Source organism: Drosophila melanogaster, chromosome 3L (assembly GCF_000001215.4).
Source record: "Drosophila melanogaster chromosome 3L".
NCBI lineage: Eukaryota > Metazoa > Arthropoda > Insecta > Diptera > Drosophilidae > Drosophila > Drosophila melanogaster.
The window spans coordinates 2,037,164-2,052,180 of NT_037436.4; the positions used below are offsets into that span (position 1 = coordinate 2,037,164).

The 15,017-nt window shown below is 44.5% G+C and overlaps 2 protein-coding genes across 13 annotated transcripts in view; both read right to left on the reverse strand.

Annotated features, from left to right (window-relative positions):
- Window positions 1–207: 207 nt before the first annotated feature.
- On the reverse strand, window positions 208–1,061 carry CG42355 (uncharacterized protein). Of its 2 annotated transcripts, NM_001299982.1 has the most exons (4): window positions 1,018–1,061; window positions 711–945; window positions 366–653; window positions 208–310 (listed from the first exon to the last, which is right to left on the reverse strand). In NM_001299982.1, exons 2-4 carry the CDS (start codon window positions 876–878, stop codon window positions 281–283), a joined length of 486 nt encoding a protein of 161 aa, NP_001286911.1. In that variant the 5' UTR covers window positions 879–945; window positions 1,018–1,061; the 3' UTR covers window positions 208–280. The 2 variants fall into 2 exon arrangements, with proteins under 2 accessions (NP_001286911.1, NP_001097478.3); NM_001104008.3 differs by having other exon boundaries at window positions 711–1,061.
- A 1,456-nt stretch (window positions 1,062–2,517) lies between these two features.
- Window positions 2,518–15,017, reverse strand: part of sls (sallimus) — a 75,931-nt gene continuing 63,431 nt past the window's right edge. For 8 of the 11 annotated variants that reach the window (NM_001274382.1, NM_001274383.1, NM_001274384.1 and 5 more), the window contains 12 exons: window positions 9,695–14,833; window positions 9,431–9,472; window positions 9,119–9,370; window positions 8,033–9,001; window positions 6,286–7,953; window positions 6,078–6,219; window positions 4,928–5,943; window positions 4,547–4,852; window positions 4,230–4,334; window positions 3,976–4,170; window positions 3,613–3,915; window positions 2,518–3,409 (listed from right to left, as the gene is read on the reverse strand). In NM_001274382.1, the coding sequence (NP_001261311.1) occupies window positions 3,219–3,409; window positions 3,613–3,915; window positions 3,976–4,170; window positions 4,230–4,334; window positions 4,547–4,852; window positions 4,928–5,943; window positions 6,078–6,219; window positions 6,286–7,953; window positions 8,033–9,001; window positions 9,119–9,370; window positions 9,431–9,472; window positions 9,695–14,833 (10,328 nt within the window). In that variant the 3' untranslated portion in view covers window positions 2,518–3,218. Of the gene's footprint in view, window positions 3,410–3,612; window positions 3,916–3,975; window positions 4,171–4,229; window positions 4,335–4,402; window positions 4,424–4,546; window positions 4,853–4,927; window positions 5,944–6,077; window positions 6,220–6,285; window positions 7,954–8,032; window positions 9,002–9,118; window positions 9,371–9,430; window positions 9,473–9,694; window positions 14,834–15,017 lie in introns of all 11 variants that reach the window. The other 3 variants (NM_001274385.1, NM_001274377.1, NM_001274375.1) reach the window with 2 other exon arrangements.

A 15,017-nucleotide genomic window follows, 5' to 3' on the forward strand; every position in this document is an offset into this window, starting at 1 on the left:
CCGTTCCGACTATTTGGGGACTGAATCTGACCGTGTTGCGCATCGTAAATGAGTAAGAATGCTTTAACAGGGCTAATGTCTGACCAAGATACTACTTATGGGGGCTAGAGCAATGGTATAATAAACATGTAACATTTTATGCCTTTTTTGGTACATTTACCATCATCGTTTAGCCAAGGAAATTAGTCATAATAAAAAACGTTTTGTATGTTGGCTTAATACAATACAATTTATTTAGTCGGCTTGTAAAAAGTGCTTAGAAGTCCAGGTCATATTGTTGTTAATTCTTGAGAAAGCTCTCCCTCCCTCCCTTCAAAACATTTTGGTTTAGAATCAGGGTTTTGGAAATTTAGGCATATACTTACCGCCGTGCGAAATTTGTTTTTCTGAGCTTTAGATAGTTTTGACCACATCTTGGCTGCTCTTTGCAGCCTTTTCTTTACGTCTACGATGGTGTTCCTCCTTTGGTACTCGCGCAAAAATCCAATGAACGCGGTGCTCATTGCAGGATTATTGGGATTTGGCGTGGGCTTGGCCATGGGTCTTTTCCTCGAACGATAACGCCATTTGGGGACTGCTTTCTTCTTCTGGTTCTTAGGTTTTTTCCTGGCGGCCGGCAACATTCTTTTTACGGGGGTTTCTTTAGGTCTCACCTGGTCAACCGGCGTTGTAAATACTGTGGCGTAGAAGCACAATTGGCTCATACTTACCTCAAAATACTTCTTTTGATGGGGCAAAAGCTTTCCCCAGGCATTTTCTGCTGACCTTTTTACCTCGTCTTCGTCTAGGTCGGCATGATGCTTCTTGTAACTCTTCGTGAACTTCTTGATAGCCTTGCATTCCGCTTCAGAAAAGGGCTTAACTGTCGATGCTCCCATGGCGATGATAAAGTGCACTTTTAATACTCTGAAACCATAACAGTTTTGGTCCAAAAAGAATAACTATCTGAAATGTCCAAACTTATATTATATGGAATTTTTAACATAAATTTCGTTTTTAATTTGTTAAAGAGGTAACCTATTAATATTGTGTTCATCCGAATACTAAGTGTACAATCGATGCCTCCTAATTTTCCTACACTGTATGAAGTCAAATTCCAAGCTCTATTTCTTTAGGCATGATTCAGGCTCACAAGTTGATAATTAAATTTATTTGCAAAATTGTGTTGTTCTTCTCGAGTCATCCTTATTATTTTGGGAAGTAATTAGGCAAAGTTTCTACTGTCTTTTCTTACGTTTTCATTTGGTGTTTTTATTCCTAGGCCATCACGTTTGACGAGCCTTGACATGTCCAACAAGAAAATGAAGAAAAACTTCAGGCGCTGGAGAGATAGGAAAAGAAAAACCAGAATGGGCCTCAATTTTCTACGTGCACACCATAAAGTTGATGTGTAATTTGCTTTTATATGCATTCAACAGAACTTGCCAAATTCTATTACAAGTTTACAATTGTGTTACTGCGGCAGAGAGCTTTCCGACTCGTCTTCACCTTAATAAACCATAACTAATGGGGTCGCACAAGCAGAAGTATCCGTTTGTGTGTGTGTGTGCGGAAAATGTTGCAAAATACTTGAAGCAGTCGCCTTTAAAGCGTCAAAAGCAGCTTAGCAGCTTTCAATTTCGCACAATAACAACGGTAGGAAAATTGAGTGAAGGACCGGCCCCTCGGAGAGGAAAAAAGCAAACAAGTAAATGAAATTTCCGTTTTGAGCTCTTCCTACTCAGCTTCCTTCTCGATCGTTTAGTGTATCAATAACTGAATAACAGGCTAAAGAGACTGTGCCCTGCGATTGTTTGGCTGCTTTGTTTGCTTCTGCAATTTGATGAGCCGGAAATATGCTTCAGCTTTATGGGCGCATCTCTGCGCATCGGACCTCTCACAGTCCTCTCACAGACATTTCTGGCCAAAAAGTTGGCTCAAATTACTGCGTCTAGCCGCACAGAGAGTAACATCTCAGCTCCTCTATGAAGATAATATCTTTTGATTAGTGGCAACCGCAAAAACTTTAATTAAATTTGCACACAATTCTCTGCTGGAAAGTTTATGCAGCATTTGTGCCATGTCACCAGATAAGTTTCCACCGCCTGGACACACGCATGTGGACCGGGGAGTTTTAGCTTTTGTTTTTTCCCGTCCAGACCTGCGCTTTAAGTTTTAGAATTCGAAAATAACCGAATGGAGAAAAGTTTTCCACAAAGTTATGCGGCGGGAGGCAAGTCTAATGAATTAATTAGTAAGATTCAGATGAAGTCAAAAAGCGTTCGCCAAACCAGAAACCACTCCAAGTCGTAATTCATTGAAAATTCGTCGATTAATTTATTTAGTTTACTTGATTCCGTTCGGTCGCAATTGATTTAATTTGACTTTTAGTCTGAAAATCTTAAATTGTATGGTCACTTCGATCATAACTCTTAAACAATTTTACTGGCGTGCATATGTAGCGCGTTTTCAGGCCCACAGGGTTTGTAGCTAAGTAAAAATGCCTTGTTATATTTTATACATTTTATTTATTTAGCTCTGGTAACTTTAAAGACACACGAGTATATACTCTCTCATATTCCTATGCCATAAATTTAAACCAAGGCGGATCCAGGACAAAGGCAACGGCAGCCAGCGACTCGCAACACACTGCCCAGGAATAACTCATATCGAATTGCACCATTTGTTGTTTTGTCTCCCTAGAGGATATTGAGTTACGCTGCCAGAGATGGGGATGGCATTGGGGCTTGGTGGGCTGTGGCTCGTTGGCTCCCGTTGCCCGATGCCGATGGATTGGCGCTTGGTGGCATTTTTATTCAGTTTAGTGTTTTGTTGCTTCGTTTGACGCTTTCGATTTTGATAGATTTATCACAGCTTACAAAAATAAGGCACAAGTAAAACAATATAAAACCAAAAATGAACTCTATGCAAATGAAAAATCTAAAATTATGTCCGTTAATTGGATGGCGTAATGGCCATCCAAATGCATTGAGCCACGCCCACGCACCCGAGCATTAAGTTTATTCTTCGCTCGCACTCTTTGATCGGGGGTCGTGGGCATCGCTATCAATGGGATGCTACATTACATTACACCATCCTCACATTCGTCATCTCTACTAAAGTACAAAAAGCTAGAAAATCAAGGGGGTTCTCCCCGTTGCGTTGTTGTTATATAAAATACAATTGAAATACGCTTAACCTAAGACTAAAGTGTTTCTTATTTCGTTGTCGTCCACCGACTATTTGGAGCTCTTCTTCTTTTTGCTCTTGGGCAGTTCCGCCCACAACCGGAAGAAGTACTCATCGCGTTGAAGCAGCCTGCCGCGGGCATACGAATGGATATCCGCATCCATGTGATGGTCACGCAGCCACGAGGAGGTATTGCACGAACTCATCTCTGTACGCGGCTCGTCCGGCAGGCTCTCATGACCTGGTTTTGAAAAGAATGAAATGAATGTAAGTTTTGAGTAATTGTCAGGATCACAGGTGGTCCTGCAATGGAGGATAGGTGGTGTAACTCAGTCGAAGAATTAATCGACACTAAAAACTGTTAAATAATACAACCTCTATCCTTAGCCAAGTTGTTGGTTTTGGTAAGTGTGAATCTATGTTTATATGACCGTCGCCACTTACCAGCAGTCATTGCCTTGTAGGGCTCCTCCGATTCCAGAGGTTCACTCAGACCAATCTCGTTCTTCGCGAATATGCGAATCATGTACTCGTGGTTCTCCTGCAGATCTCTGATCTGGAACTTCAGCACGCCAGCTGGCACACGACCCACCTCGATCCACATGGTCTTCTTCATGTCCCGTATAGCAATGTGGTAGCCGAGCAGAGGCGCACCTCCATCTGACTCGGGCAAACCCCATTCGAATATGTGGGCATTGGCGGCGAGAACGCGCGCCTCCAGTGGGCCGGTGGGTGGTGAGGGTACGGCTTTAAGGAAACCAAATTCAGTATAGGATCCACAATTACGAACTACCAATATGAACTCACTAGCATGTGTCTTAAGCGATATGCTCTCGGTGACGGCTGGTGCACCTAATCCAACCTCATTCTCCGCTGACACACGGAACCAGTACTCGCACTTCTCTTTCAGATTGTCAATCGTGTAGTGCAGCTGGTGAGCATCCAGTGTTATAACCTTTGTCCAGTTTGTAGATGTTGAGGAACGTTTCTCCACGCAATAGCCTGTCGGAAGAGTTATGAGTATGAGTGAGGTGATGGACACCTTCTTAAAACTATGTTACCCGTGATCTCTGACCCGCCGTTGCGAGCTGGCACCTCCCAATCCAATGTAACACTTCGGCTAGTGACATCTGGGGCCCTCAAGTTTTGAGGTGGCGATGGCGGCGCTGAAATTTTATCAATCGAAAACCATTAGTATCCAAGCATTTTGAAACTTTTTGAGCTCCTTACGTACCTAAAGCTTCATTATCGTTAGCTGTTGTCGTTTTGAGGTTAGAATTGCGCATTTTCAAGCATTAGTGGCGTTTAAAAGAAAGCAATTTGCAAAAGCCATAAGCAATAAGCAATTGTGATAATACAAAAACCAGTTGAGACTTACTAATTTTGCGGCCCAGGACAATCTTCTCCGTGGTCTCAAACGCCTCGCTCGTGCCAACCTCGTTTCTCGCATATATGCGGAAGAAGTAGCCCTTGTTTCTGACAACCTTCTCTACGTGGATGTTGGTCACAGTGCCCAGGGTTACGCCCACCGATCGGTAGGTGGTTTCAGTCTCTTCCCTTATCTCCACAATATACTCTATGATCTTTGAACCGCCGTCGGTCTCCGATGGCTCCCAAGCCAAATTGAAGGACGTGTCGTTCATGCCCGACACTGTGGTAGGACCACGAGGAGGCGATGGTTTTTCTGTTCATTTTTAGTAGAAAATATATGTATTTATTTTGAATTTTAATTAATCTGACCCTGTTTCTTTTAGCTTACCGAATTTTTTCGTTATAGTAACTGGATCACTTTCCGTTGGCTCAGACTCGCCAATAGGATTGGCGGCCACCACACGGAACATGTATTGCGCGTTCATCGACAGTTTTTGAACAGCATACGATTTAATGTCTTTGTTAAAGTCGGACACCTTCATCCAAACATTGTTTTGAACGTCACACTTTTCCAGCGTATACTTTTCAATATCCAGACCTCCATCATCGACAGGTGGGGTCCACTCTAGGACAATGGAGTCCTTTTTAATGTCCTTGATCTCCAGAGATTGGGGTCTGCTGGGTTTATCGATCACCTGAACAGTGCACTCTACGTACGTAGTGCCCGACTCATTGGTGGCGGTCACCTTGTACTTGCCGGATTGTTCGCGGGTCACCTTCTTTACCGTGTAGGTGGAAGTGGTCTCCGTGGTCTCAATGGTTACCGACTTGGTGGTCTTCTGCTCGATAGTCTCTTTGTGCCAGGTCACAGTGGGCTGTGGATAGCCGCGGACCGTCGCTGGAATGGTGAGAATGCTGCCCGTGCGCAGCTTTTGCGTCAAGTACTTGTCCTCCACCTCGAGGACAGGTTTCTGCTGCAGTTTCAGGCGACACGAGGTCTCCGCGGAGCCCTTCTCATTGGTCGCCACGCACGTGTAGGTGGCTTCAGTCTCAATGGTTGTCTTTTCAATGGTGTACTTGGCGACGCGATTTTCGTAGCGTATGCTTCTCGATTCGAACACCTGACCGTTCTTCTTCCACGTTACCTTTGGCTCTGGAATGCCGCCGAACACGCAGGACAGAGTCACCTCCTTGTCCAGTTCGCTAACCACATCCTGTAGTGGTTCTTGTACGCTGGGCGCCTTGGTCTCAACCTTGGGCACCAGTCGGATGGGTGGCGATAGCGGCGAGGGCGGCGATGGCCCCACTTCGTTTACGGCAATCGAACGGAAGACGTACTCCGTGTCGATCTTCAGCTTGCTTATCGTGTATGTGGTGTCCTTGATCTTTCTAATTTCAGTCCATCTTTGGATAAAAGGAATAACAATTAAATGAAGTTCTCAACGTACAGTTTATAGGCAATATAGGAATGTCAATTCCCTATTATAGACATGGAGTCTAATAATAGATAGATTAAACTTGGTTACTTGATTACTTACTTTTCTTCCTTAACATCCTGATACTCTAGAATGTACTCAATAATCTCCGACTTGCCATCATCCTCTGGCGCCTTCCAGTAGAGCGTAATAGAGTCATGCATTATCTCAAGGGGTTGGGGTGTGCCAGGTGCCGTTGGCTTGCCTAAGTATTTGATTGAGGTATTCAGTTCCGTGGCAATTAAATTCAAATATAAGCAGGGCTACTTACGCATTATGACCAAATGGAGGCTGGCCTCCGCCTCGCCAACCGGGTTGACAAGCTTGACGGTGTATTCGCCTTCGTCATCGTCAACAACCTTTTTGATGGTTAGCTTGGCTGACTGCTCATCGATGGTCGGTATTGTCCGCTTTGACTTGGGTATGACAACCTTGCGCGTGGTCCAACAGGCCTCAGGCGTTGGTACGCCTGTGTACTTGACAGTGAAGGTAACGTCATCGTTCTCCTTTACCTTGATGGTCTGATCCTTGTCAGAGGTAATGACGGGTGGCAGCTTGAGCTCCTCGACGCACAGCTTAGTGCTGCTTGTGACGTTCTCTGCAACGCAGCTGATCTCACCGGCATCTTCGTCGCTAGCATCGTGGATGACCAGTCGTCGGACAGTGCCCTCAACGAATACCTCGTGCTTCTGGTTGGGCTTGATTGGCTTGCCCTTCTTGCACCATGTTACCTCGACATCGGGCTGTGATAACTGCACCGTGAACTCGGCATCCGTTGTCTTGGTGGCAAGCGTGATATCCGGCAGGCGGATGACAAAGTCTACGAGAGGCTCCTCTACTGTCAACTTTGCCTTTGATGTCTGCTCCCCCACCTGAACGGAGTATTCACCCACATCTTCGGGCTTGGCTTTCACAATGCGCAAAGATTGTTTCTTGCCATCGATGGCCAGTTGAATACGCTCATTGAACACAATTTCCTTGCCGTTCTTGAACCATTTGACTAGGGCATCGCCCTTGCTAAGTTCAACCTCGAAAACAGCATTCTCGCCCTTGGTCACTGCAACGTCATTCAGTGGCTCCACGATTTCAGGTGGTAGCTCGATTACAACTAGCTCACAGCTGCATTCCTGTCCCTCGATCTTGCATGTGTACTGACCCTCGTCATGGATGGTGACATCACGGATAACCAGCCGACGAGCCTTTCCATCCTTGATGAACTCGACGTTCTTGTTTTCTGGTGTGATTTTCTCGCCGTCCTTGTACCAAGTGACTTCAGTCGCCTCGGTTGTAAGCTCCACATCCAAAATGGCGGTATCTTTTTCGGTTACCTCGTAATCCTCCAGAACCTTGATAAAGTCCGGCTTACGTTGCAATACCTCGACAGTCGATTGAGTTTCTTGCTTTTTAACCTTGCACGTATAGGTTCCAGAATCACGTAGATTCGTGTTTCTGATCACCAACTTGTGAGTCTTGCCATCCTCAACCACGACGCGATGATCCATTCCGCTAAGTTCCTTGCCATTGAAGAACCACTTGGTGGTAACTACGTGGGAGGTCTCGCACTCCAGGGTAAGAGATTGCACCTCTTCAATGGTGATGGTCTTCTTAAGCTTCTTCGTAAACGTCACTTCATCGACCTCGACAATCACACGGGCGCCATGGGATGTTTTGCCAATGGGATTACTTGCAATACATTTGTAGTCTCCCGAATCGGTTTCTGGATTGGCATCCTTGATGATAAGCTCGATGTTCTCGCCATCGTAAACCTGCTGGATGCGCTCGCTGGGGAACAATGGTGTGTTGTTGAAGAGCCACTGAACCTCAGGCACCGGGTTACCGGAAACCTTGGCTGGCAAGCGAATTTCGCCCTTTTGTGGAACATTCTGCTCTTCAAACCGTTCCACGAAAAGTGGTGGCTCAGCATTACCGCCAGCGGGTTCTGAATTTGGAAATAAGTCTTGTTAGTACATAGTGCGACAACATTTATAGTAGACCTAAACATGAAACACAGAACTTACCTTCGATTGTTAGATTAGCAGTGGTCTCCACGCTACCCAAGGGGTTTACAGCCTTTACCGTGTATTCACCCTTCTCAGACTTTTGTGGTGTTATAAGTGTTAGGGTATGCAAATCCTTGTCGGACTTGGCGTTCTTAACGGGCTTGCCATCCTTATACCAGGTTACCTTTGGCGGTGGATTACCTACAATTTGCGTAGATAGTACAACACTCTCGCCTTCACGTATAACCATGTTGCGTAAGGGTTCCAGAATTTGCGGCGCCTCCTTGTCGGTGGTGCGCACCTTGAGGGTGATTGGCAGACGTGCCTCGCCCTCGCGATTTGTTGCAATAACCTCGTAGGTACCTTCTTGCGATTTCTTCACCTTGGAGATATGCACCACACTGCAGTACATGTGCATGTCGGATTCGGTAACGATGCGTACGTTTTTAATCTCTTCTTCGTCAATGTCTTCGCCATTAAAGGTCCAGACAATATCGGGTTCAGGCACGGCCACCAGTCGGCACTCAAGAATCACATTTGTATTCTCGTCGACATATTGAGCCTTAGGTTTCTTGGAGAAAGTTGGTGGAATGCCCTCCAAAATGTCAGCCAGCGAGGATTCACGAGACATGCTGCGTCGTGAAAGAGCTGTGGCGTCAGAGCCGTGATCAGATAGTGGACTTTCTACAATCAGTTCCGTTGTGCTGGAAGTGAATCCAGCAGCATTCTTTGCTACAACTGTGAATTGGCCAGCATCCTCGGGGAAAACCTCGCGAATGATTAAAGTTGCAACATTGTCATCATCATAGAACATTTGAAAGTCTTGGGAGGGCTTGATAATGGCAGTTTCGCGGAACCACGCAATCTGTGGTCGTGGATTGCCCTCAACCTTACACTCGAATTGCACCGTGTAGCCGTCAGGAGTATGAATCGGCTGTAGTTTCTCAATAAATCTTGGGGCAATGGGCTTGTCTTCCGGTCCAGGACCTTAACAATTGACAATCACAACAAAACACGAAATAATTTGTTAATAGACCATACGCGGACAGTGACAAATAATTTTAATGGTTGACATATAACCCTTTTGTTTGGGCAATAACTTACGTTCAAATACGGGCAGCTTATCGATTTTCTCGTGTAGCTTATTTTGCACATACTGCGCGTATTCCTCGGGCTCCATCAGATATTGAGCTGGAACCCATCCTTCCTCTTCCGTAGTGCTTTTCTTGACGTACCACCACTCAGAGCTGTGACGACCAACGACCGTCACCTTCTCACCCTCGACTAGGTTTATAGCCTCATTGTTGTCGGCAATATAGTTGCAGATAGAGTACATAATGTTGAGATTCTCAGATTCTAAGTTGAAATGAAATCGTTTATATTTAATTAAACAGTTTATAATATAGGCTTACATACCTTCAACATTCATTTCTCTGGTAATATTAAGCGAAGCTCCATCTGTGCAAAAAAAATTTGGCATTACTATTTTATCTGAATCTAACATTAATCATTTTTAAGGTGTGAGCAATGAATTGTTATAGCGTTAGCAACCAACATTTAAATTGGGTATTTTTACCTTGCCACTCTGATATCATATAAGCTGATATTTATTTATGTAAAAGTAAAGCATTTTTTGATGTATACAAAATTTACCGTTACTGGCCACATAAGCCGACTTACCTTCATTGAAAAGTTGTTGCACAACCTTACGCTTCTTTTTAAAGGTAAGAGAGTCCTCGTCGTATGTAACCGAATCGCGTTTTGGATGACGAATGCCAATCAGGAATTGTTCTTCCTCTTCATCTTGAACAGAATATGCTGGTTTGGGGTGCTTCTTTGGCTTAAGCTTGAAGTCCACTTCGTCTGGTGGCAATTCCTCAACAAAGTACTCTTCTGGTTCCTCGACTTCATCGATGGTATCCTCATCGTCTCGAATTTCTTCGATAATGGGTTCTTCACCATCGTCAAAGTCCTGAATGATCTTGATCTTGGCTTCATCGGCTGCTTCAGAGAAGGTCTTCTTGATAGGCTTCTTTAACTTCACCTTTCCAGACATGGAAATTTCCTCCTCGGCATACGAGTCCAGGGCAATGTTGAATTCTTGATCGACATCTTCCTTGGTCTTGGTACTTCTCGCACGGAATGTGACGTTCTCAACATCAGCATATTCGGGAATGTCTACTTGCTTTCGACGCTTTAGTTTCTTCACTGTGTAGGCCTCCTCATCCTCTTCTGTGATTTGCAAAGGCTTCGGCTTTCTTTGCTGACTAACGACGAACTCTTCGATATCCTCGCCCTCTTCGTATTCTTCTTCCTGACGCTTAATAGAAAGTTCAGCTGCAGCTTCATCCAGAGTAGTGGGCTTGACTGGTCGTTTTTTCAGAACTGTGGCGGCCTCCTCCACACCCTCATTAATGGTATGGGGCTTTTTGAAGGAGAGACTGAACTCTGTTTCTTCGAGATCTTCAACCGTCGGCTCGAAGGGCTTCTTTGGCTTTTTGCGAATGACGACTGCTTCTTCAATGATCTCTTCTTCTTCAATTTCCACAGGTCTTTCCTCGACAACAGTTTGCTGTAGCTTAAGCTCGTCCGCAGCCTCTTCCACCGGCTTCTGCGGCTTCTTCTTTTTCTTGAGCTGTACAGTTTGGTCTGAAGTTTCTTCTGTAACCTTCTTTTCCTTTGGCAGCTTAACATCAACAGAAAATTCTTCCTCTGTAACTTCCGTTTTAGCCTTTGGCTTAAGGGTAACTTCAGCCACAACTTCATCAGCATCTACTGGCTCTGGTTTCTTTAGTTTCACAATCGCAGCATCGACAATGTCCTCTGGCTCCGGTTCTTTTGGTTTCTTTTTAATTTCGAACTCTTCTATCACTTCTTCTTCAACAATCGGCTCTGGGACAACCTCTTCTTCAACCTTGACCGTAAGCTCGTCGGCTACTGCAACTTCGTCGATTTTCTTTGGCTTTTTCTTCACTATCTTTGCTTCTTCCTGAACTTCTTCCGACTTTACCTTTGGCTTCAAAGTTATTTCAGCTTCTGGCTCTTCAACTATTGGAGCCTTAGGTTTCTTTTTCGGTAAGCTAACTTCCTTATCTTCTACAGCTTCTGGTTGGCTTTCCTTAACTTCGATCACATACTCTGCGGGTTTTTCTTCCTCGATCTCTTCGATCTCCTCGATAATTTCTTGAACTTCTGGTTCAGTGGGAATTTCTTCAGTGATCGTTACTTTAAGCTCTGCCGCGGCCTCTTCTTCCTTTACAGGTTTCTTAGACTTCGTTATCTTAGCTTCTTCAGTAACTTCTTGGACAGGCGTCTTTGGCTTAACCAAAAACTCAGCTTCGGGTTCTTCAACTACCTCTGGTACTGGTGCCTTCTTTTTCTTTTTTTGAATCGTGACCTGTTCCTCGGGCAGCTCTTCCACAGTCGGCTTCTTTTCGGAATCCTTTGTGGCGAAGGTGAAATCCGTTGGTTGTTCTTCAGGGGCCTTTGGTTCCTCAACGATTTCAATTTCTTCAATTTCCTGAACTAGTTCTTGTGGTGGTGTTTCTTCTTCAATGATTGTTATCTTGAGATCAGCGGCTTCCTCCTCAGTCGGTTGTTCTGGAATAACAGCAATACTGGACGTAGCTTCCACTTCTTCGACAGGCTTTGGAGTAGAAACAGTAACTTCCGCCTCGGGTTCCTCTTTAATTTCTGGCTTAGGCTTCTTTCTGCGAATTACCTTCACCTCCTCCTCAATGACTTCCTCGACCAATTCCCGAGGTGTTTCCTCAATGACTCTAACCTTGTGTTCCTCAAAGACTTCCGGTTTCGGTGCTTCCTCAATTGGCTCTGTTACCACCGGCTCCTCCTCCTCGACAATTGCTTCGGCAGGCTTTTCCGGCTCCGTTTCCTTGATACCAATTTTGTATGTCTTCTCTTCAACAACAGGCGCTGTCTTCTTGGTTTCAGTGATCACCTCTTCCTCCGAGACCTCCTCCAATATGGGAATTTCCTGTGGAACTTCCTCAGTGATCTTAATCTTTAGCTCCTCAGCTTCCACATCCGTTACCTTCTTCTTTGGCTTCTTGGTCTTGATATGAGCGTCTTCAGTGACAACTTCAGCGGGCTTGCTTTCCTTGATAACGATTTCAGTGGCAGGTTCGTCGGCGAAAGTAACAGAAGGCTTGCGTTTTTTAACTGTGAACTGCTCGACACTTGGCTCCTCGGGCTTGGGTTCTGATTCAGAAACGCGAATTGTGAACTCTTTAGGCTTTTCTTCTGCAATAACTTCCTCCTCTACAATCTTACTCTCAGGAGCTTCACTGAACACTTCTTCGGCAACCGGGGCTTCACTTTCGACAACCTTGATTGCTAATTGAGCTTCCTCTTCGTCCTTCTTCGGTTTTTTCGTCTTTTTCTGTTTGATTGCAGTTTCCACGCTCGTTTCTTCCACAATCTTGGGTTCAGTCATTACAAACTCGGCCTCAACTGCTTCAGGTTCTTTGGGTTTTTTCTTGAATACAACCTCTACAGGGGCTTCTTCCTCGGGCTGGTCGTCAACTGTGATTACCTTTTCTTCATCAGTTTCTTTTAGAGTGAATTCGTAGGAATCGAATTTCTCGGCAACCTTTTTCTCTACAACCTTTGGTGTTTCCTCAGGAGCTTCTTCAGCCACTTCTATTGGCTTTTCTTCAATAGATTGCGTCTCTGAAATTTTGAACTCGTAAGATTTTGGTTTCTCCGACTTCTTCTTTTCTTCCTGCTTTTCAACCTCCACGATTGTTTCCTCAACTGGTTGCTTCTCTTCTTCTGCCTCAACCACGACAATTTTATCCTCCTTGACTTTCTTAACAGGTTTGGTCTTGACCTTTTCCTTGACTGCGATTTGCACATCATTGGGCTCTTCTGGTGTAGTTTGGGTTATTTTAAGTTCGACCTCGTACTGTTCTGGCTTCTGTTCGGGCTCCTCAATTGGCAACGAGATTTCAGCTGAAACTACATCCGGTTGTATTTGTTCTTCTTTTGGCTCCTTTAAGGTGACCTCGAACTCTTCAGGTTGCTGTGGTTTCGGTTTCTTCTTGCGCGTCACGACCTTTTCTTCAATTACCTCCTCCGTAGTTTCTTGACGCTCGTCAAAATCGATGACTTTGACTTGATGTTCCTTTGGTGCATCCTCTGGTTCCAAGACTGTAGTTGTTATCTTGTACTCCACAGGTATTTCCTCGGGTACTTCTTCTGGTTTCGGCTCTTCTTCAATAACTACTACTTCGGACACAGGAGCTTCCTTGGGTTTCTTCTCTTTCACCTTAACATCTTTCGGTTTTTCGATTTCAATGGGTTTATCCACTAGAGCTTCTTCCTCTTTCACCGATACCTCAAATTCTTCGGGCTCTTCCTTTGCAATCTCTTGCTCCTTCGGCTGCACCTTTTTGGGCTTAGATTTCTTCGGTTTCTTTTCGTCATCAATGGCCTTATCTTCGATTTCTTGCGGAATGGGCTCCTCTGCCTTAGGCGTCACTAGCGCTTGTTCGTCAGGATTTTCATCCTTAGAAGCCTGAGGTACAGGACGTAGCTTAATTTCAGAATCAGTCTCTTCCGGAGCGTCTCTCTCGGGCTTACGGAACTTAACATCCTGTTCGGGAATTGCCTCTTCCTCCTTTGGAACTCCGGCAACAATCTCCGATACAATGGTTTCCGGCTCTGACTTAGATTTATCTTTAGGCTTGTACTTGGTCTTAGACGGCTTCTTAACTTTCTCGGGTATCTCTGGATGTTCGATCTGCTCAAGTTCATCGGGTACATATTCAGGACGATCAAACTCAGATGGTTCAAATGGCTCCACCACGAACTCTCCGTCCTTGGGTTTCTTTGTTTGTTCCTCAACAATTTCAACCTCCTTTGGTTTTTGTTTAAGTTCAACTTCTTCTTCAACTTCTTGTGGCTTTTGCGGAATGTTTTTAAGAGTAACATTTTCGGGCGCTTCTTCCTCCTTTGGCTTTTTCTTACCCTTGCCCAACTTAAGTTTCACATCCTCTTGTTTTTCCTCTGGTTTTGGTGCCTTTTCCGGTTTCTTATAAGGAGTCTTTTCCTCTGGTTCTTCCTCGCTACTAATGTATTTTTCGTACTTTTCGAGCTCGACCTTTTCTAAATCATCCTTGATTTTTTTAATTTTCTTGGTCTTATGCGGTTTGAACTTCAGAATTTCCTCAGCCTCTTCTATGTTACGAGACAATTCGCCATTGTCTTTAATGGCGCCAATATCAGTGGTTTTAGGAATAAGGGGAGCTGGAGGATATTCAACCAAGACCATACGGGCCTTAAGTCTGAACTTTGGAAGTTGAACGGTCAGTTCTTCGGCAGGTTTCTCCTTACGTTTACTCGGTTTTAGTTTCACGGTTTTAGGAACATCAGTGGCATCGAGAATAGTCACCTTTGTTGGCTTCTGTTCTTTGCGCTCTATTTTTATTGGTTCGAGAGCAGCGAATTCTGGTTTGAGTTTCTTGGGAACATCAAATTCAATTTTCTCGTATTTTTCCAGTTCCGTCTTCTCTATTTCCTGCTCCAACATCTTTTTGATGAGTTCGTCATGGTCATCGGTCTTCTTTTTAACCACCTTCTTCTTTTTAGACTTAGGCTTAGTGACGTCCTCAACAGTTTCTTCTGTAGCTGGCTGTGGTTCCTCATCTTCTACCTCTTCCACAATGGGCTGTGATTCTTCCACCTCGGCGACTTCATCGATAACTCTAACCTCCAAAATCTTTTCGGGCTGCTCTTCCTCGACAAGCTCTTCGTGGATGATGCTAATTTGATAGTCTTTATGAACCTCTGGTAGTTCACCTGTTATAAAAAATGCATTAAGGTTTCAATGAATAATGCTTAATACGGTAGAGAAACCCGTGGAACCACGCATTGCTTTCGCAAAGCAAGCTTTTCGGTGAACTGGACAAAATACATAATTCGAGGCTTTATTTACACGGACAGCAGTTGAAGGAAAACATTTAAAAACTGAACCAAAATAAAC